The sequence below is a fragment of the Ovis canadensis genome, chromosome 7 (genome assembly GCF_042477335.2).
Source record: "Ovis canadensis isolate MfBH-ARS-UI-01 breed Bighorn chromosome 7, ARS-UI_OviCan_v2, whole genome shotgun sequence".
Taxonomy (NCBI): Eukaryota; Metazoa; Chordata; class Mammalia; order Artiodactyla; family Bovidae; genus Ovis; species Ovis canadensis.
The window spans coordinates 45865759-45887109 of NC_091251.1; the positions used below are offsets into that span (position 1 = coordinate 45865759).

Below are 21351 nucleotides of genomic sequence, written 5' to 3' on the forward strand. Positions count from 1 at the left end.
AGCAACAATTTCCTGAATTTCACAGAAAAGCACTTTAAAAGAGGTATTTGCAAATTTTGAGAAACCTAATTGATTAAAATGTCACTGTTTTGTGCTTACCCAAACTTGAACATTTGGAGCTGGAAACACAAGTCACAAATGTGACAGAGGCAAAAAAGAACCTTTGTCCAAAACACCGGTAACACCCAATCCCACCACTAGACATATCTGTCTCAGAGAGTAGTGAATTTTATTTCTATCCGTCAGATAAATGCTACAAACTAAGGGAAAACTCCTAGTTCGGTAATTTCATATTTCTCTAGAAAAACTTTAAAGTGATCCTTCACAAATGTGGTGAGACAGACTTTTAAAATATTTCTGAGACGTCTAGAAAGTACAATACTGTCCCTTTCAAAACCTCAGTGTGGGTTATTAGCTCATTTATAAAGCTAAAATATGGTTTTAAAAAATTAATTTAATGTGGCCTTTATCTATCTGTTAGAGCCAAGTCCTCATTTGTGTTTAGCACCTATAAAAAATACACAAGTAACTTTTCTTTTTACTGTTGGTTATTTGTGATGTTAGAAAGGGACTACAATGCATTTTATGTTTGGGGGGCTGGAAAACAGGTTGGAAATTGCCATTCTGCCACTAGCCTGAAGTCCTTTGAATTACTCTTAAGTAAGAAGTAAAGGAAATAACCTGGGAAAATAAAGAATACTCATTCTAAGATTTTTCCTTTAGTTTAAAGGGGAAAAATTAAAAGAATGGTAAATAGTAGGTCTGGATAATTGTAAATATGTGTTTAAAGTTCAAGTCTAAATAAGCCTGGCTCTAAATTCTTCAAGAGGTACTCTTAAAGCACTATTTTAACTAGATGCCGCCACCTACTGGACAGTTTACAAGGGGTTGAGCTTTCCCTTGTAACAAAGAAAAAAATGACCGTGGAGGAAAACAGAGCAAAAGGTTTCTTGTTTTCATAATAAGCTTTACAGGAACACTTTACTTTAAATTTTATGGCTATTATTGGTCTGATCAAAATAATTGCTAAAGTTTTAAATTTTTTACATTTTTAATTAAGAGGGGATAGTTGAAGTTCAGAGAATTATCTGGGAAAGAAACTACCCTCAGGATGGAACAGATATAAGCAGTGTCACGCCATTTCATGATATGAGGCTATGTTGTAATAGTAGAAATATGAGACTGTCAAAATTAGTGTCATGCAGTCAAATCGGACTCTTGCTTTTCTGTTCATTTCTTTCATATGCGCTAATAATACATTTCATAAACTGAAGATTCCAGAAGTTACCTCTTTTGGAATAAGCTAATAATTATGTAAAATGTTTCAAAATGTATAATTAGGCTAATAAAATAATCTATAGTAAATGCTGGTTTCCCAGGTGGTGCTAGTGGTAAAGAATTCGACTGCTAATGCGGGAGATGTAAGAGACCTGGGTTCAATCCCCAGGTCAGGAAGATCCTCGGAGAAGGGAATGGGAACCCACTCCAGTATTCTGGCCTGGAGAATTCCATGGACAGAGGAGCCTGGTAGGCTATAGTCCATGCGGTCACAAAGAGTCGGACACTTAGCACATACTAAAATCCATCTCTTTTGTGTTTTAAGATTTTTAAAAATCAGATATGTGTGACTAATGAATACATGTCTATGATGTAAAAAGACAGAAATATAGATCAATGCAACAAAATAGAAAGCCCAGAGATAAATCCACACACCTATGGACACCTTATCTTTGACAAAGGAGGCAAGAATATACAATGCAGAAAAGACAATCTCTTTAACAAGTGGTGCTGGGAACACTGGTCAACCACTTGTAAAAGAATGAAACTAGAACACTCTCTAACACCATACACAAAAATAAACTCAAAATGGATTCAAGATCTAAACATAAGACCAGAAACTGTTAAACTCCTAGAGGAGAACATAGGCAAAACACTCTCTGACATAAATCACAGCAGGATCCTCTATGACCCACCTCCTAGAATACTGGAAATAAAAGCAAAAATAAACAAATGGGACCTAATTAAAATTAAAAGCTTCTGCACAACAAAGGAAACTATAAGCAAGGTGAAAAGACAGCCTTCAGAATGGGAGAAAATAATAGCAAATGAAATAACTGACAAAGAATTAATCTCAAAAATATACAAGCAACCCCTGCAGCTCAATTCCAGAAAAATAAATGACCCGATCAAAAAGTGGGCCAAAGAACTAAACCGACATTTATCCAAAGAAGACATACAGATGGCTAACAAACACATGAAAAGATCCTCAGCATCACTCATTATCAGAGAAATGCAAATCAAGACCACAATGAGGTACCATTTCACGTCAGTCAGAATGGCTGCTATCCAAAAGTCTACAAGCAATAAATGCTGGAGAGGGTGTGGAGAGAAGGGAACCCTCTTACACTACTGGTGGGAATGCAAACTAGTACAGCCACTATGGAGAACAATGTGGAGATTCCTTAAAAAACTGGAAATAGAACTGCCTTATGACTCAGCAATCCCACTGTTGGGCATACACACCAAGGAAACCAGAACTGAAAGAGACACATGTACGCCAATGTTCATCACAGCACTGTTTATAATAGCCAGGACATGGGAGCAACCTAGATGTCCATCAGCAGACGAATAGATAAGAAAGCTGTGGTACATATACACAATGGAGTATTACTCAGCCATTAAAAAGAATACATTTGAATCAGTTCTAATGAGGTGGATGAAACTGGAGCCTATTATACAGAGTGAAGTAAGCCAGAAAGAAAAACACCAATACAGTATACGAACTCATACATATGGAATTTAGAATGATGGTAATGATAATCCTGTATGTGAGACAGCAAAAGAGACACAGATGTATAGAACAGTCTTCTGGACTCTGTGGGAAAGGGCAAGGGTGGGATGATTTGGGAGAATGGCATTGAATCATGTATATGTGAAACGAATCGCCTGTCCTGCATGATACAGGATGCTCGGGGCTGGTGCACTGGGATGACCAGGGATGGGGAGGGAGGTGGGAGGTGGGTTTCAGGATGGGGACATGTGTACGCCTGTGGCAGATTCATGTCAATGTATGGCAAAACCAATACAATATTGTAAAGTAAAAAAAAAAACAAAACAGAAATTCGCCTCCTATAAAAGGCTAGTCATCAAAAACATCTAATTAAATCTGAAGAACAAGGAATACAATAATAACATCTCTTCGTTCTGGTGAATTGGTCAAGTGTGAACTAATCCAGACAGACAACAGCAAGAATGAAAAACAATAGACACTTGGCTTACCCAAAAGTGTCTTTGATCCCATTTCCTTTTATACTGACCCTACTTTTACATCTTATCTGCTCTGCACACAACAAACACTGCCAATACATGATAATCACCTAAGAATTCAAAATCTAAAAACTGAAACTTTGAAATAATAATATTTAAAGCAATGACTGTCTCTGGCTGTAGCTTCTAAGCCTCTAGTAACTCCAGCTTTCAGCTCATGAAGGCTATGAAGATTCCATGTTAGAATATCAGTATTCATGTAAATGTCTCAGGGTCTAAAGTAGTCACGTGACTCCAGAGATACAACTGTGAACCCCATGTTGTTGTTGCTGTTCAGTCGCTCAGTCACGTCTGACTCTCTGCAAACCACACGGACTGCAGCACACCAGGCCTCCCTGTACCTCACCATTTCCTGGAGCTTGCTCAAACTCATGTCCATTGAGTCTGTGATGCCATCCAACCATCTCTTCTTCTGTCATCCCCTTCTCCCCCTGCCTTCAATCTTTCCCAGCATCAGGGTCTTGTCTGAGTCAGGTCTTCACATCAGGTGACCAAAGTATTGGAGCTTCAGCTTCAGCAGCAGTCCTTCCAATGAATATTCAGGGTTGATTTCCTTTAGGATTGACTTAACCATATAGACCTTCCATAGGCTTTAAAAATTAAATATATTTGATAGCTCAAATTTGTGAAGAAAGGCCAGATGAAAACAAACGTCTTACCCTCCAGGGCCAAAAGCTCCCTCAGTAGTGAACCCTGTGACCAAAAAGGCTGATGTTAAAAGGCTACTACCATGGATTCCCTTACAGAGAGGCCTGACTTAAAGTCCTTGCTCCAGAGTCAAGCACAGCAAGTGTGGCCTCTTACAAATGCCTCAGTGGAGAAATCAGCATTTAACTCCTGCATTCTAGAATACAGATTTTGATCATTGTTGTTCAGTCGCTAAGTCGTGTCCAACTCTTTGCAACCCCACTGACTGCAGCACACCAGGCTCCTCTGTTCTCCACTATCTCCTGGAGTTTGCTCAAATTCATGTCCATCGAGTCAGCAATGCTATTTAACCATCTCATCTTCTGCTGCCCCCTCCTCCTTTTGCCTTCAATCTTTCCCTACTGAACATCAAAGGAAACCATCAACAAAATGAAAGGACAACCTACAGACTGGGGGAACATATTTGCCAACAATGTGACCAACAAGGGCTTAATTTCCAAAATGTACAAACAGCTCATACAATCCAATAGCAAAAAACCAAACAACCCAAAGAAAAAATTAACAGAAGACCTAAACAGACATGTCTCCGAAAAAGACATACAGATGGCCAATAGGCATATGAATAGATGCTCCATTACATCACTAATTACTAGAGAAATGCAATCGAAAACCATAATGAGGTATCACCTCACACCATTCAGAATGGCAATCATCAGAAAGTCTACAAATAATGAACGCAGGAGAAGGTGTGGAGAAAAAGGCACTCTCCTACACTGTTGGTGGGGATGCAAATTGGGGCAGCCACTATGGGGAACAATAGGGAGCTTCCTTTAAAACTAAAAATAGAACTAACACATGACCCCACAATCCCACTTCTGGAAGCCCTACTCAGAGCCAGTCTAATGCCCAAGCAACACTATTTGACCAATTTAGATGATGTACTTAAAGGATTTAAAATGTGTTCTGCCAAAACACACCAACTCTTCCCAATCACTAAAACATTCATCACTAAGAAGGTTAAAATAAGTTATATGATTCACAGTACTTCTTCAGAAAAAGAAAAAGAAAAGAAGGAAGCAGAGGAGGCAGATCACAATATACAGTTGATCCCTGAACAATGTAAGTTTAAATTGCACAGGTTCACTTATACACAAATTTTTCTCAATAAATGTGTACTACAGTACCACACAATCCTTGATTGGTTGAATCCACAGACTTAAATTGAAGAAACTAGGGAAACCACTAGACCATTCAGATATGACCTAAATCAAATCCCTTATGATTATATAGTGGAAGTGAGAAATAGATTTAAGGGACTAGATCTGATAGAGTGCCTGATGAACTATGGATGGAGGTTCGCAACATTGTACAGGAGACAGGGATCAAGACCATCCCCAAGAAAAAGAAAAAAAGAAAAAAGGCAAAATGGCTGTCTGAGGGGCCTTAAAAATAGCTGTGAAGAGAAGAAAAGTGAAAAAGCAAAGGAGAAAAGGAAAGATATAAGCATCTGAAAATTCCAAAAATAGATAAGGAGAGATAAGAAAGCCTTCCTCAGTGATCAGTGCAAAGAAATAGAGGGAAACAACAGAATGGGAAATACTAAAGATCTCTTCAAGAAAATTAGAGATACCAAGGGAACATTTCATGCAAAGATGGGCTCAGTAAAGGACAGAAATTGTATGGACCTAACAGAAGAAGAAGATATGAAGAAGAGGTGGCAAGAATACACAGAAGAACTGTACAAAAAAGATCTTTGCAACCCAGATAATCACGATGGTGTGATTACTCATCTAGAGCCAGACATCCTGGAATGTGAAGTCAAGCGGGCCTTAGGAAGCATCACTACGAACAAAGCTAGTGGAGGTGATGGAATTCCAGTTGAGCTATTTCAAATCCTAAAAGATGATGCTGTCAAAGTGCTGCATTCAATATGCCAGCAAATTTGGAAAACTCAGCAGTGGCCACAGGACTGGAAAAGGTCAGTTTTCATTCCAATCCCAAAGAATGCTCAAACTACGCAATTGCACTCGTCTCACACGCTAGTAAAGTAATGCTCAAAATTCTCCAAGCCAGGCTTCAGCATACGTGAACCGTGAACTTCCAGATGTTCAAGCTGGTTTTAGAAAAGGCAGATGAACCAGAAATCAAATTGCCAACATCCGCTGGATCATCAAAATAGCAAGAGAATTCCAGAAAAACATCTATTTCTGCTTTATTGACTATGCCAAAACCTTTGACTGTGTGGATCACAAGAAACTGTACAAAATTCTGAAAGAGATGGGAATACCAGACCACCTGACCTGCCTCTTGAGAAACCTGTATGCAGGTCAGGAAGCAGAACTGGACATGGAACAACAGACTGGTTCCAAATAGGAAAAGGAGTACGTCAAGGCTGTATATTGTCACCCTGCTTATTTAACTTCTATGCAGAGTACATCATGAGAAACGCTGGGCTGGAAGAAGCACAAGCTGGAATCAAGATTGCCGGGAGAAATATCAATCACCTCAGATATGCAGATGGCACCACCCTTATGGCAGAAAGTGAAGAACTAAAAAGCCTCTTGATGAAAGTGAAAGAGGAGGGTGAAAAAGTTGGCTTAAAGCTCAACATTCAGAAAACAAAGATCATGGCATCTGGTCCCATCACTTCATGGGAAATAGAAGAGGAAACAGTGGAAACAGTGACTGACTTTACTTTGGGGGGCTCTAAAATCACTGCAGATGGTGATTGCAGCCATGAAATTAAAAGACGCTTACTCCTTAGAAGGAAAGTTAAGGCCAACCTAGACAGCATATTAAAAAGCAGAGACATTATTTTGCCAACAAAGGTCTGTCTAGTCAAGGCTATGGTTTTTCCAGTGGTCACATATGGATGTGAGAGTTGGACTGTGAAGAAAGCTGAGTGCTGAAGAATTGATGCTTTTGAACTGTGGTGTTGGAGAAGACTCTTGAGAGTCCCTTGGACTGCAAGGAGATCCAACCAGTCCATTCGAAAAGAGATCAGCCCTCGGTGTTCTTTGGAAGGACTGATGTTGAAGCTGAAACTCCAATACTTTGGCCACCTGATGCGAAGAGCTGACTCATTTGAAAAGACCCTGATGCTGGGAAAGATTGAGGGCAGGAGAAGGGGACAACAGAGGATGAAATGATTGGATGGCATCACCGACTCAATGGACATGAGTTTGAGTGAACTCTGGGAGTTGGTGATGGACAGGGAGGCCTGGCATGCTGCGGTTCATGGGGTCGCAAAGAGTTGGACACAACTGAGTGACTGAACTGACTCATGGATGTAGAACCACAGAGACAGCAGGCCAACAATACACTTATACTTGGATTTTCAACTGCACGGGAGCCAGTGCTCCTAAACACCACATGTTCAAGGATCAACTGCTACATACACACAAGGGGAGTAGAAACGCATGCACAGAATTAACTAGCTGGTCTCATAAAGCAGGATTGTGAGAGAATAGGAAAAGGACAAATCAGTAACAGATTTTTACAAAAGGTTGCAGAGGCCTGAGTGAGACACCTCACGGGACATTCTCACACAACTAGGGGACTGTGAGCATAAACTGGGTGTCTAGAGACATCCAAGAGGCTCAGCCATTAAAGGCAAAGACATGCTTTGTCTACTTCCTGATTTTTCACTCCCCTGTCTCCTCCTCTTTGAGCAGACACAAACCCTAGAAGACTCTGAAACATACTCAAATTCACCATAGTTTCATATTGTCCTACCTTACATGATGGTTTCTCCTAAAGAACAATTAAACTCACAAAGAAAAAGAAAAGATAACTGAATTGGGAATTTTATTTAATCCAAATATTCTATGACTCTTAGATTTAAAAAAAGATGAATCAGTTTTACTCACCAACAGTTTCTTCTGATGCAGCAGTCAAAGCTAGAAACTTTTTTGTATTTTCCATCTCCTCATTACTTTGCAAAACTTCACCATTTTTTGCAGACTAATAAAAGAGAATAAAAGCTTAAACATGGGGAAAGAAAGCAACTGTATTCATTGATATTTTTTAATTCTAAGATGGTTTCCAATTCTGTTCATAAATACAGGTCATTTTTACTCCTTTAATTAGGAAATCTGTTCATGTTTCCCATTCCCTCAAAATTCTGTCAATGAGTATTCCCAGTTAAGAGTTGGAATATGTTTATCTCTATATGATAATTACCTTGCTTTAAGTTTCTGTTTAATAATAAGCAAGTTTCATACATTTCAAAATTGGTATTATTATAATTCTAGTTATAATTCATATTTCCAAGCAAGTAAAAATTTGCTTTGAGATTCAACAGAGGTAAGTGATAGACTAACTTTTCCTGCTAAAATTTATTTCTCTAGCTTAAAGCACCGCATTTTATATACTTACTTTTCCATCCCATTGGTCTTCCTGGGAACCTTGTAAAAATGTATTCTTAACTACTTTACTGTTAATTCACATCATTTCCTGGGAAATTTCCTTGGAAGTTAGTCAACTAATCAAGGAAGAATTTATCAAAAACAATTCATCTGTTGTTATAATGTTCCTTATCTTAAAAGTGCAATGGCTGTACACAAGTCAGTGCCAACATCTGGTCAACTTCCACCCCTCAATACTACAGAGAATAAAAAGTCCAAGAAGGCCAAGGAGAGTTAATCAAGCATTAGAAATGCACTAAGACAGAAGTATATAGAGCATGGTCACAGACCACAAGCATCTTACAGCTTCCCAAAGAGATCTTGACCAGCATGTGAAACAGTCAACTCCTCACTTGTCTGTCACAAAAGTTTACTCAAATAATAATGGTAACCAGGGGGTTAGATTTTTTTGTTTTGTGTACTTATCTCCAAACTGTAAGCTTGCTGAAGAAAAAGCTGACATATATAGCTGATGAACGTAGGCACCAAATTCCTTTCTATTCCAGATATGGAGGAACCCAGGCACCCAGGCCAGACACTGGAGAGAGAAATCTATTGTGCTGTCTGTCCACTGGTGAGAGAAGCCTATTTTGTTGTCTGGGGAATGAAGACGCTCAGGGCAGTGCCCGAAATCTGGAATCCGGCAAAATCACCTTCTCCAGTTCCAGAAAACTCTCTCTCACTGCTCCCTCACCCCATACACACATGTAAACACTACTGCCCTACCTGCACAAAATAAATTAAGGAAGACCACTCTAACACTACCAGAGGCCATGCTCTTCCTACTTATTAGAGGAAGTTGCTTCTCACATGTCAGCATAAGATTATACAATTCTTACCTTAAGTTCCTCCCACAGCTTTATTCTCATTTCTAGACCTTGCTTCTTAATTTCTTTTTCTCTGTATTGTCTCTTCACCAATATCTTGTCAAGCCTCTTCATCTTCCGAATAGCATCCTGAAGTTGAAAATCTAATTCTTTTAATTCAAATTCATCTGCATTATGTTGAAAGTAGGAACGAGCATGAAGTTTATTAAAATCATAAGGCTTTTTTTTCTTGTTTTATTTTTACTATTTGTTCTTTCATTCAACAGATGTTTATGGTTGGTGTAATAACTAACATTGGTGTCGTGAATCTTGGTTTGGAAAAAAGTGAAAGTGTTAGTCACTCAGTCGTGTTCAACACTTTGCCACCCTATGGACTGTGGCCTTCCAGGCTCCTCTGTGCATGACATTTTCCAGGTCAGAATACTGGAATTAGTAGCCATTCCATTCTCCAGGGGTTCTTCCCAACCCAGGGATCAAATCTGGGCCTTCTGCTTTGCAGGTGGATTCTTTACCATCTGAGCCATCAGGGAAGCCTGCTTTCGCTTTTTTTTTTTTTTTTTTCATATAATTATCTAACAATCCTGTGAAATAGACATTTAGTTCTCTTTTACAGCTGAGATAACTTAATCCTTTCAAATAGCTAATAAATTATAGCACTGAATTCAGAAGTGGGTCTCATATGATTTTTAACCCCAAATTCTTTCTCCTTCATTCTGCTATACTTTCTATATTCATAGTTAACAAAGAAAAAGACAAAGACCCTATCCTGAAATTGCTTCAGACTAACTGAAAGAGAAGTCACTTACACAAAATAGCTATAGTAAAGTATAGCATGTCAGAGACACAGAGTAATTCCACCATGTTAGAAACAAATTCAGAAAAGTAGTACACCATGTAACTAAACACCTTTTATCTACACCCCTTCCTGTTATCTTATTTTCCTGAAACACCTTAAAGTAAAAGTGAAAGTTGCTCCGTCATGTCTGACTCTTTGCAAACCCATGGACTATACAGTCCATGGAATTCTCCAGGCCAGAATACTGAAGTTGGTAGCCTTTCCCTTCTCCAGGGGATCTTCCCAACCCAGGGACCAAACCCAGATCTCCCGCATTGCAGGCCGATTCTTTACCAGGGAAGCCCAAAACACTCTAAAATGTTCTTGAATTATGGATAATTGATAGTTAGGAACTATTTAGAACTTCTGTTATTTAAGTTTTCACTTATGACTATGATCAATAATATTAATAATTATTATTATGATTAATGGTCATATTAATAATAGCAGCTAATGCCTCAGACAGTAAAGAATCCATCTGCAAAGCAGGAGACCCTGGTTCAATCCCTGGGTCAGGAAGATCCCCTGGAGAAAGGAATGCCTATCCACTTAGTATTCTTGCCTGGAAAATCCCATGGACAGAGGAGCCTAGCGCGCTACAGTCCATGGGGTCACAAAGAGTCAGACATGACTGAGAGACTAATACTATCACTACTACTAACATTTATACATTTACCTGATAGGCACAGTGTTAAATGCTTAATTTACATTCATTATTTTGTGTAATCCTCACCATAAACCAGCAAGACGGAATAATCATTGCCCCTATTTTACAAATTAGTAAACTGAGGCTAATTTGTAACTGAGTTAAATATATGTCCAAGATCTATCATCTTATAACTAGTAAAAGGCAGAGTCAGTCTCTGCCCAGATCTGTGTTGACTTCAGAGCTAAAGCTCTTTACCATCAGGAGATAATTCCTCTGTAAAGTCTGATGAAAGATGATAACCTGGCAATGAGCATAGGTGTTCAAGTCCTGAAGTCTCAGCTACCCCAGCTTAGATCATCAGAGATGTCATATTATGCAAAAGCCAAGTTTTGCAACTTTTGAAAATACAAAGAGTCCAATGGTGTTTCCCTATAATGTATATCACTTTCTCTTAAAGGAAAAGGAGATATGTTTAGAGGGAAGAAGCTTACCCAAAAAGAATATTGATCTTACTAATAAGGAGGCTCTACAAATTGTATTGCTCATGTACATCAAACGCAAAAGCCTCTAGTTCTAATTCCAACTGGCAGCCCTAGCATTCTCAAGCTCCATGTATACAGGTGGTTTATCCAGCAGGCATTTTGAAGTTAACTCTTGCTACACAGAAACAATATAATATTATGTAATATAAACATTACAATGTAAATGGGGCCACTAGCTAGTCTCAACTCTAATACCTCGTTTCCTAATAACTCTAATCCTGAGTCACCTGGTCTGAGAGCGGATCTCACGCCAAACACAATTTAAATCAGTTCTCAAAGTTTATGAGCTTGTTACTGAACCTAAACTCATTCTGCTCACCGCATGACAGGCCAATAAATCAGAAAACGAGCTGTTGGGACAAGAAATGACAACTTGAGTCAAAAAACTAGCAGACTGAGATGTCAGATTAGCATCTCAAAAAAACATCTCCCCGTCAGTCCAAACCTGGGCTCTTTTTAGTATACAGCAGGGGGAGGAGGAGGGACCCACTGTGGCACCAACCAATGGCTGAGCAGGGCTACTAATGGTTGCTGATTGACGGTTGCTCACTAACAGTCACTTGCTTGGGGGAGGGGCCCACTGTGGCACCAACCAATGACTGAGTGGGGCCACTATGGCTGGTGTCTGCCTCGCTGCTACTGCACCTCAAGCAGAAAGGTACAACTGCAGAAAGCAGCCAGGTCTGAACTAGCACCCAGCTGGTCAGCAACATCATTCTTCAACCCACAGTGCAAGGTGTGCCAGTGGCAGAGACCATTAGTGGCCATGTGGAGATGGCTGACACGCCCATCAACCAGAACCACTGTCTGAGGCAGTGGGCACTGTGAGCACAGCCCTTTGCTGGCCATACCAGCCAGCCGGTGACCCCCAAGACAGCCTCAGAGCTGGTACCCCCGGAGTGGAGCTCCCACCTGGCTGTTTGTGCAGCGGGAGCCAGCCAGCCTGGTGGGCTTAGTCAAGGCCTGAGTGGAGACGGGCAGCTGAGCAGCCCCTGCCTCGAAGGAGCCCACAGGCCGGTGCCAGAGAGGGAAGAGCCCATCACGCCTCAGGTTCAGGCTGGGGAGGCCACCACTACAAGCTCAGCTTTCCTTTATAGTTTATAAATTAGGGAGAACCCAAAGTAACTTTTGTTTATGGGTTATGTCTATGGATAATTACCATATTAGAAATCAAAATTGAAGAATATTATAAATATATATTTATTCATTTTGAAATAATAAACATGGCATTACTTATTACATTTTAACACAAATATAACACTTTTATGATAAATAGCTATATTTTCCCAAAAAATTGTTAAGAATAGTGATATTTTCAATCTTTAGTATCTGGATTAATAGAAGACAGCCGTATTCGCATACCTGCTTCAAAGTCAATCTACTGTAATCTGTTGCTTCAGTTAAAAGTATATGAAGAAAATTTGGCCTTACACAGTAGTTGGAAAGGGGAGGAGAATTACCCTTTTCAAATAATGGTGGATATTCTTCTTTAATACTAATATCAAAACTGGACAAGAGGTAGTTTCTTAACGGTTAGTTATAATGTGAAATCTGTAACCCTAGTTATTCCATAAATCCATGGATCTATTTTTCATGTTAAATGGATCTTTTATCCTGCATTGGTTATTTGGAAAACAGTGGTTCACTGAATTACGCAAACCTTCAAAATATTAACACATTTCAATATACAATATCAACAAATCACATTTGTTAATATTGCCACTGATTTTTACCAGAAAAGTCTAAGTACTAGGAAGTTGTAAAGCTCATACTGACATACACAAATTTTCTAAGATTCTAAGTTTTTACTTGAAAGCTCAAATTTTATCATTGACAAAAAATACTGTCCATTGTTTTCCTGAATCAACAGGTCCATTTCAATTTTTACAAAAACGTCTGCCAAATACTTAAGCCTGAACGATAGTGGTTTGTCTGCCACTTATTCTTTCAAGTGAAAATGGAGTCCCATTAAAAAATGACCAGTTCAACTCTCCAATTACCACACAAACACTTTTCCTCAACAAACACTTTTCCTCAACACAAGCTTTACACTTTGGCATACAGCCAAATTGCTTTATATGTACCTCCCAATTTACTACATAGGATATAAAAAAGATGTGTACTCAAAGGTCAAGATTAATTAGAATTTTAAAATTTTACTGCTCCATCAAGAACATTCTTGAGTGACATCGGCTATTTCTTTCTTCTGCCTATGCGAGGCCTTAAAGAACACAATGACTATTAGTACAGTTTGATGCCATTCATTGTCCTGATTCACGTCAAAGCACCAGCAATTTTACCCACTATTGCTTTTGTACCATCAGTGAAACCATTCAGCGGGCAAAAAAGCAAAGAGAATAATTTCAGTATTATAATGAATTATATTACTGACATATCAGTATTACAATGAAACTAGTTTTTACTTTGCAGAGTTCCTAAAAGGGCCTCAGAGCCCAGGGCTCTGCAGCCCATGTTTTGAGAACTGCTGTTCTAATTCACTTTGACCAGTATTAATAACCATGAGAAAAAGGAGTTTTTGAAATCCAGAAGTTATAAAAATCAAATGAGATTATCCCTTAAAAGGCATTTATATATTACAGGATACATTTTATCATACAATTTTCAAAAAGATCAATTAAAAGATCATGTCATAAAATACAAAAATACTCCCTACTTGATTAAAACGATTATAGTAACAATTTTATTATATGACATATTTTATTATATTTCTACACGTACTTAAGAACTCTTAATATTCTTGTAAATAAAAACTTGGTGATTTGCTTGCTCACAAAAAAATGTATATTATTTCTACATAATAAAAAATAAATAATAAAAAATATATGTAATTCTAATATTTTAACTATAACATCTGTAATTATCATTAGCCAATTACCAAGTAATTATCCTACCTGAACATTCAGGGACTATCTGATGTTGACCCAAATTTGAATCTTCATCTGACCCCTCTTCAGGCAATTTTATTTTCTCAGAATAGCTTTCCCCTTTATTATCATTACTGTTTCTACTTTTCTCTGCATTATTGCTTTCTGAGTGGGCTTCTTTATCAGAGTTCAAATTGACTGCAGTATCAACCTAAAAATTATTTCCAAAGAAATAGTTTTCAAAAGTAATGTTTTTTATTTTAAATTTCTAGACTATTTTAACTCAAATATAAGCATTTATGTAAGGACATGCATCATACAGAAGTGTTAAATTATTCTATAACACTTGATAAAATACAATTTACATACACAATTGAATTTAATAACATTTGCACCAAAGTAATATTCACCACTCTTCAGCAATTTCTACCAATAATAGAGAAGAATCAGTCCCAAAGAGAATCTCTCTCTGTCAAGCTCTGAGGACGGGGCACGATGGTCCCTGCTGCCTGAGCTTACTCTCAGATGGAGAATCAAGGGTCTAGAGCAGGACTAATCAACATAGTAGTCACTGGAGTCACTGGTCACATGTGGCTATTGAACAGCTGCAAAGTGAATAGTCTGAATCACAGTGTGCTTCTAATGGAGTTCTTCAAATCAGAACCATGTGCTTTGGTTAATCATTTACTCTTTTACTAGTCACAGCTTTTCTATTTCATTTTGGTATCTCTCCATTTTAGCAAAGTTCATTTGCTAAAAACTGGTGAAGACACCAGTTTGGTGCAGCTGTGTTTTCCTGAGAGAGGACAGGAAAAGACATCCATGGCTGCACGAACCAAAAACAGGGATCACAGGGCTTGAAGGCTGTGCTTGGCAGTAAAAGTCACCTTGGAAATTAACACAGCCCACAAGAGAGGCAAAACCTCAGGGAGAGTGGAGACATACCTTTCCCCTCCAACGGAGGGAATCTCTGCTCCAGCCCTGAAGGACTCAGCCCTTGGAGGCTTTTATGCTCATGGTCTACACTCCATCACTGCAATCTGGGTCCCCTTGTGAATCTCCAGGACAGAAGGCAGGTGGTGCTGAGAATGAAACTGCCAGGGTTTAACTGCTTACATGACTGCACAAGCATCTCTCTTCACCTGAACTAGGACATAAGCCCCAGGAGAACTGAGCTGAGTCCGTACTATACAAATCATAACTGACATTTACTGAGGAAATACTACTGGCCAGGTCCTGTGCTGACTGCTTTACACACACTGCCTCAGTCACGTCTCACAATGACCCTCTGGGATAGGTTTTACTGCCCCAATTTAACAGAGAAGAAAACAGGTACATTATGGACTGAAACTAGTAGAGACCTAATTTATAATAAGCAAAACAATGCTTACTTTATGTGATGTGGGAAGTGTTAAAGAGGGTTCCCTGTTCAAAACTATTCTTCTGTGAAAGGCCAGGTAAAGCTTAAAATTCCATAATATCTAGTTAATTCCTAAAGCTGCATAGTTTTCTGAAAATGCTGAAATTGCTAGAAGTCACACAAGCCCTGTCAGTAATTTATATCTTGGCATAAATGAATCAAGCTGATCTTTCCCTGAGAATGGGTTTTTATACAGGGGTAACTGGAAAACTCAGCAGTGGCCACAGGACTGGAAAAGGTCAGTCTTCATTCCAATCCCAAAGAAAGGCAATGCCAAAGAATGCTCAAACTACCGCACAATTGCACTCATCTCACACACTAGGAAAGTAATGCTCAAAATTCTCCAAGCCAGGCTTCAGCAATACGTGAACCATGAACTTCCTGATGTTCAAGCTGGTTTTAGAAAAGGCAGAGGAACCAGAGATCAAATTGCCAACATCTACTTGATCATCGAAAAAGCAAGAGAGTTCCAGAAAAACATTTATTTCTGCTTTATTGACTATGCCAAAGCCTTTGACTGTGTGGATCACAAGAAACTGTGGAAAATTCTGAAAGAGATGGGAATACCAGACCACCTGACCTGCCTCTTGAGAAACCTATATGCAGGTCAGGAAGCAACAGTTAGAACTGGACATGGAACAACAGACTGGTTCCAAACAGGAAAAGGAATATGTCAAGGCTGTATATTGTCACCCTGCTTATTTAACTTCTATGCAGAGTACATCATGAGAAACGCTGGGCTGGAAGAAGCACAAGCTGGAATCAAGATTGCCGGGGGAAATATCAATAACCTCAGATATGCAGATGACACCACCCTTATGGCAGAAAGTGAAGAGGAACTAAAAAGCCACTTGATGAAAGTGAAAGAGGAGAGTGAAAATGTTGGCTTAAAGCTCAACATTCAGAAAATGAAGATCATGGCATCTGGTCCTATCACTTCACGGGAAATAGATGGGAAAACAGTAGAAACAGTGTCAGATTTAATTTTTTGGGCTCCAAAAGGTGACTGCAGCCATGAAATTAAAAGACGCTTACTCCTTAGAAGAAAAGTTATGACCAAACTAGATAGCATATTAAAAAGCAGAGACATTACTTTGCCAACAAAGGTCCACCTAGTCAAAACTATGGTTTTTCCAGCGGTCATGTATGGATGTGAGAGTTGGACTGTGAAGAAGGCTGAGCGCCAAAGAATTGATGCTTTTGAACTGTGTTGTTGGAGAAGACTCTTGAGAGTCTCTTGAACTGCAAGGAGATCCAATAGTCCATTTTAAAGGAGATCAGCCCTGGGTGTTCTCTGGAAGAAATGATGCTAAAGATGAAACTCCAGTACTTTGGCCACCTCATGCGAAGAGATGACTCATTGGAAAAGACTCTGATGCTGGGAGGGATTCGGGGCAGGAGGAGAAGGGGACGACAGAGGATGAGATGGCTGGATGGCATCACTGACTCAATGGACATGAGTTTGAGTGAACTCTGGGAGTTGGTGATGGACAGGGAGGGCTGGCGTGCTGCGATTCATGGGGTTGCAAAGAGTCGGACACGACTGAGCGACTGAACTGAACTGAACTGAACTGAACATAACTAGATATTAGCAACTACTCAGATACCACATTTCAGGATACACAAAGATCTTTCACACATGTTATCCCATATGATCTTGACGCTTAGAATGAGCAGGAAAAATGAGACAAAAAACATGAAACAGAACAAAAGGCAAATAGTGCCCATTTCACAATTTTACCCACAGTTTCCCACCCCGCTAGCACCAACCATCTCCCCATCCCACTGCCCATGGGCCTCTCTATTCCCAACCCCTCTGACTGTCTACCCTGTAGCCTGTTTGCTTTTTCTTACTTCTTCATTCTCAAAGCCACATTCAGTCTCCACTTTTCATTACTCCATGTCCCCTACTTCATCTCCATGTTAGTCCCAGGAAAGTTAGACAGTCTATGAAAACACTTCCAAACAATTAGATACCTACCTGAAAGCCATGAGATTTTTACACCAGTTGCAACAATTGGCTCTTTCAAGAAAAATATTCAGAAGCAACAATAAACCAAAATTCTAAGAATGAGAACTATACCATTACTACAGAAATTTCGTTAAAATTCTAGCATTTTAGGGACTTTCTGGCAGTCCAGTGGTTAAGAATCCATGCTTCCACTGCAGGAGACATGGCGTCAATCCCTGATCGGGAAACCAGATCCCACAAGCTATACACCATGTGGCCAAAAAAAAAAAAAAAAAAAAACCCTCTAGCATTTTAAATTCATTTTCTGCCACTCAGAAATTTTGGCAAGAAATTAATAAAAGACAAATGAGCAATAAAACTAATCAAAATACTAGGATTTATTATTCTGACAATGTAAAAGGTCTTACAGACACTAACTCATTTGCAGTCAGCAGTCAACATGCAGCATACCTGTGAATTTTCTACCCCAAGCCCAGATGAACCTTACTGATTTTCCATGAACTTTTTAAGACAAATCACAACTTTTACAACGTTTTGCCTTTGATATAAGTATCAAAGTCCTCTTTGGTTAATAAATATGCTAGAGTTTGTTTTGACCTATAGCTTAATGGGTTCAAATAAAATATGCCTGGAATTGCTGATATATTTCTTTTAAATAAATTTTGAATGAGGTAATATCAAACTATGTTTTAAAACATGTGCATCAATATTGTGAAGCTGCTGCTTTAAAAAAAATTCATCACCTAGGAATACGTAAGCAGAAATACTAATCCTTTGCTACTCTAAAATTCGTCAGGTCTTTGTAAATATATTATCCTACCTACATAAAATGGTAAAAATTTCATTCTAAATTTGTTAAACACAGTTATGTGACTAGCTACTGTGTGTCTGACTTTACACTGAATCCCATGAAAAATAACATAGGAAGGACTGACCAATTAGGTTAAAGAATTAAGGCCAATTAGCTAAGACGTATTGAGTACTTACTACGTGCTGCTGCTAAGTTGCTTCAGTCATGTATAACTCTGTGCGACCCCGGAGACAGCAGCCCACCAGACTCCGCCATCCCTGGGATTCTCCAGGCAAGAACACTGGAGTGGGTTGCCATTTCCTTCTCCAACGCATGAAAGTGAAAAGTGAAAGTGAAGTCGCTCAGTCATGTCCGACTCTTCGCAACCCCATGGACTGTGGCCTACCAGGCTCCTCCATCCATGGGATTTTCCAGGCAAGAGTACTGGAGTGGGGTGCCATTGCCTTTTCCATACTAGGTGTTAGTCACTTCTAAAAATTGTAGATATTTCACTCATTTTGTCCCCAAAACATGCCTAAGAGGTGGACAGTAATATTACACATTTGAACAGATTAGGAAACTGACACAGAGTTGAAGTATTAATAATTTTCCCAAAATTACATAAAATATGGTCAGCAGAGCCTATTTTGAACCCATAATCCAGAGTTTAGGTTTATAATCAGTAAGCTTGAGACTAAGGAGTCTAAAATTGTTTTGGGCTACTAGAATCCAAAATTGTTTTAGATTCCAGTTTAGGCTATATGGAAAACTGAATAAACTGAAACCTTCCATCTACTTAGAAATGAACAGTTCTAAGTTCACAAGAATACTGGGGAAATTGCCAGTCAACAGAAATTAAAAGGAAACTAAAAGCTGAGAAACCTGTATGCAGGTCAAGAAGCAACAGTTAGAACCAGATATGGGACAATGGACTGGTTCAAAATTGGGAAAGGATTACGTCAAGGCTGTATATTGTCACCCTGATTATTTAACTTATAGGCAGAGTACATCATGCAAAATGCCAGGCTAGATGAATCACAAGCTGGAATCAAGACTGCCAGGAAAGAATATCAGCAACCCCAGATATGAAGATGACACCACCCTAATGGCAGAAAGCAGAGAGGAACTAATGAGACTTTTGATGAAGGTGAAAGAAGAGAGTGAAAAATCTGGCTTGAAACTCAACTCAACTCAAAAAGATAAGTTCATGGCATCAGGTCTTATCACTTCATGGCAAATAAATGGGGAAAAGATGGAAACAGTGACAGACTTTTATCTTCTTGGGCTCCAAAATCAGTGATCCAATGCAGACAGTGACTGCAGCCATGAAATTAAAAGACAACTGCTCCTTGGGAAAAAAGCTATGACAAACTTAGCGTATTAAAAAGCAGAGACATCACTTCACCAGCAAAGGTCCATATAGGCAAAGCTACACTTTTCTCAGTAATCATGTACAGATGTGAGAGTTAGACCATAGAGAAGGCTAAGCACCAAATAATTAATGCTTTCGAACTGTGGTGCTGGAGAAGACTCTTGAGGGTCCCTTGGACAGCAAAAAGATTAAACAGTCAATCCTAAAAGATATCAACCCTGAATATTCATTGGAAGGACTGGTGCTGAAGCTGAAGCTCCAACACTTTAACCACCTAATGCAGAGCTGACACATCGGAAAAGGCGATGATGCTGGGCAAGATTGAAGGCAGGAGGAGAAGGGGATGACAGAGGATGAGATAGTTGGATGGCATCACCAACTCAATGGACGTGAGTTTGCGCAAACTCAGAAATGGTGAAGGACAGGGAAGCCTAGCGTAGTGCAGTCTATGGGGTTCCAAAGAGTCAGACACAACGTAGAGACGGAATAAGAAAAACAACAAAAACTGAAATAGGAACCTTGTAAATCCTTAAAGCAGATGCCCTGGTGGGGGTTGGGTGGAAGCGGAGTGCGTGTGTGTTAAGTTGCTTCAGTCATGTCTGACTCTTTGTGACCCTATGGACTGCAGCCCACCAGGCTCCTCTGTCCATGGGATTCTCCAGGCAAGAATACTGGAGTGCACTGCCATGCCCTCCTCCAGGGGATCTTCCCAACTCAGGGACTGAACCTGCATCTCTTATGTCTCCTGCATTGGCAGGCAGGACCCTTTACCACTAGTACCAGGACAGGTAAAAGAAAAATTTGCTGGCCTCAGAAAGCCATGGACTTCGGCTTTACCACCTACACAGAGCTAGGAGACTAGGACTTGGGCTCATGCAAGACAGGATGGAGAAGACCCTTCCCTCTCCTGCTTCGTGAAGCTAGATCCCTTAAAACCGTGCCTCCTCTGTGACAGTGCAGATTAGAAAACTGTATCTATCCAAAAGCACAGGATACAAACAAGAAACATGTCTGTGTTCCGAGTGGGAAACAGTCTTCCCTGAGAATGTGCAACCATGGGGTCATGCTTTATGGGGGTTTGAATTCTCATTAATATTATTCATGTGCTCTGGAATGCTTCAAGATGAAAAATTAGCCCAAAAAAAAGATTCATGCCAGTGGTATCTCTGAGCCATTTGGTAGAAGCAAACAGAAACTTGCTCTGGAAGGTACAGCTTCAAATCAGGCTCCATAAATTTTCCAAAATTAAAACTTATAATCCCAAAGTTCAAAAGCCATGAACACATGACCAACAGTAAGCAAGAGTCAGAATAAACAAAAGAACCTAAGATATTACTATAAAAATCTGATAAAGATAAATATACTTTGGTCACCTCATGCGAAGAGTTGACTCATTGGAAAAGACTCTGATGCTGGGAGGGATTGGGGGCAGGAGGAGAAGGGGACGACCGAGGATGAGATGGCTGGATGGCATCACTGACTCAATGGACATGAACCTGGGTGAACTCCGGGAGTTGGTGATGGACAGGGAGGCTTGGCGTGCTGTGATTCATGGGGTCGCAAAGAGTCGGTCACGACTGAGCGACTGAACTGAACTGAACTGAAGAAAGAATCCAAATAACACAAAAAGAATAAGATATTCTTTTTAAGAATTCTCCAGGCCAGAAAACTGAAGTGG

At 39.5% G+C, this 21351-nt stretch overlaps 1 protein-coding gene across 4 annotated transcripts in view; it reads right to left on the reverse strand.

Moving 5' to 3' along the window:
- FSIP1 (fibrous sheath interacting protein 1) overlaps nt 1-21351 on the reverse strand; it is a 210043-nt gene that overhangs the window by 177612 nt on the left and 11080 nt on the right. For 3 of the 4 annotated variants that reach the window (XM_069596017.1, XM_069596018.1, XM_069596016.1), the window contains exons 3-5: nt 14147-14330; nt 9221-9375; nt 7845-7938 (exon numbers count right to left, since the gene is read on the reverse strand). In XM_069596017.1, the coding sequence (XP_069452118.1) occupies nt 7845-7938; nt 9221-9375; nt 14147-14330 (433 nt within the window). The remainder of the gene's footprint in view (nt 1-7844; nt 7939-9220; nt 9376-14146; nt 14331-21351) is intronic. The other variant, XM_069596019.1, reaches the window with a different exon arrangement.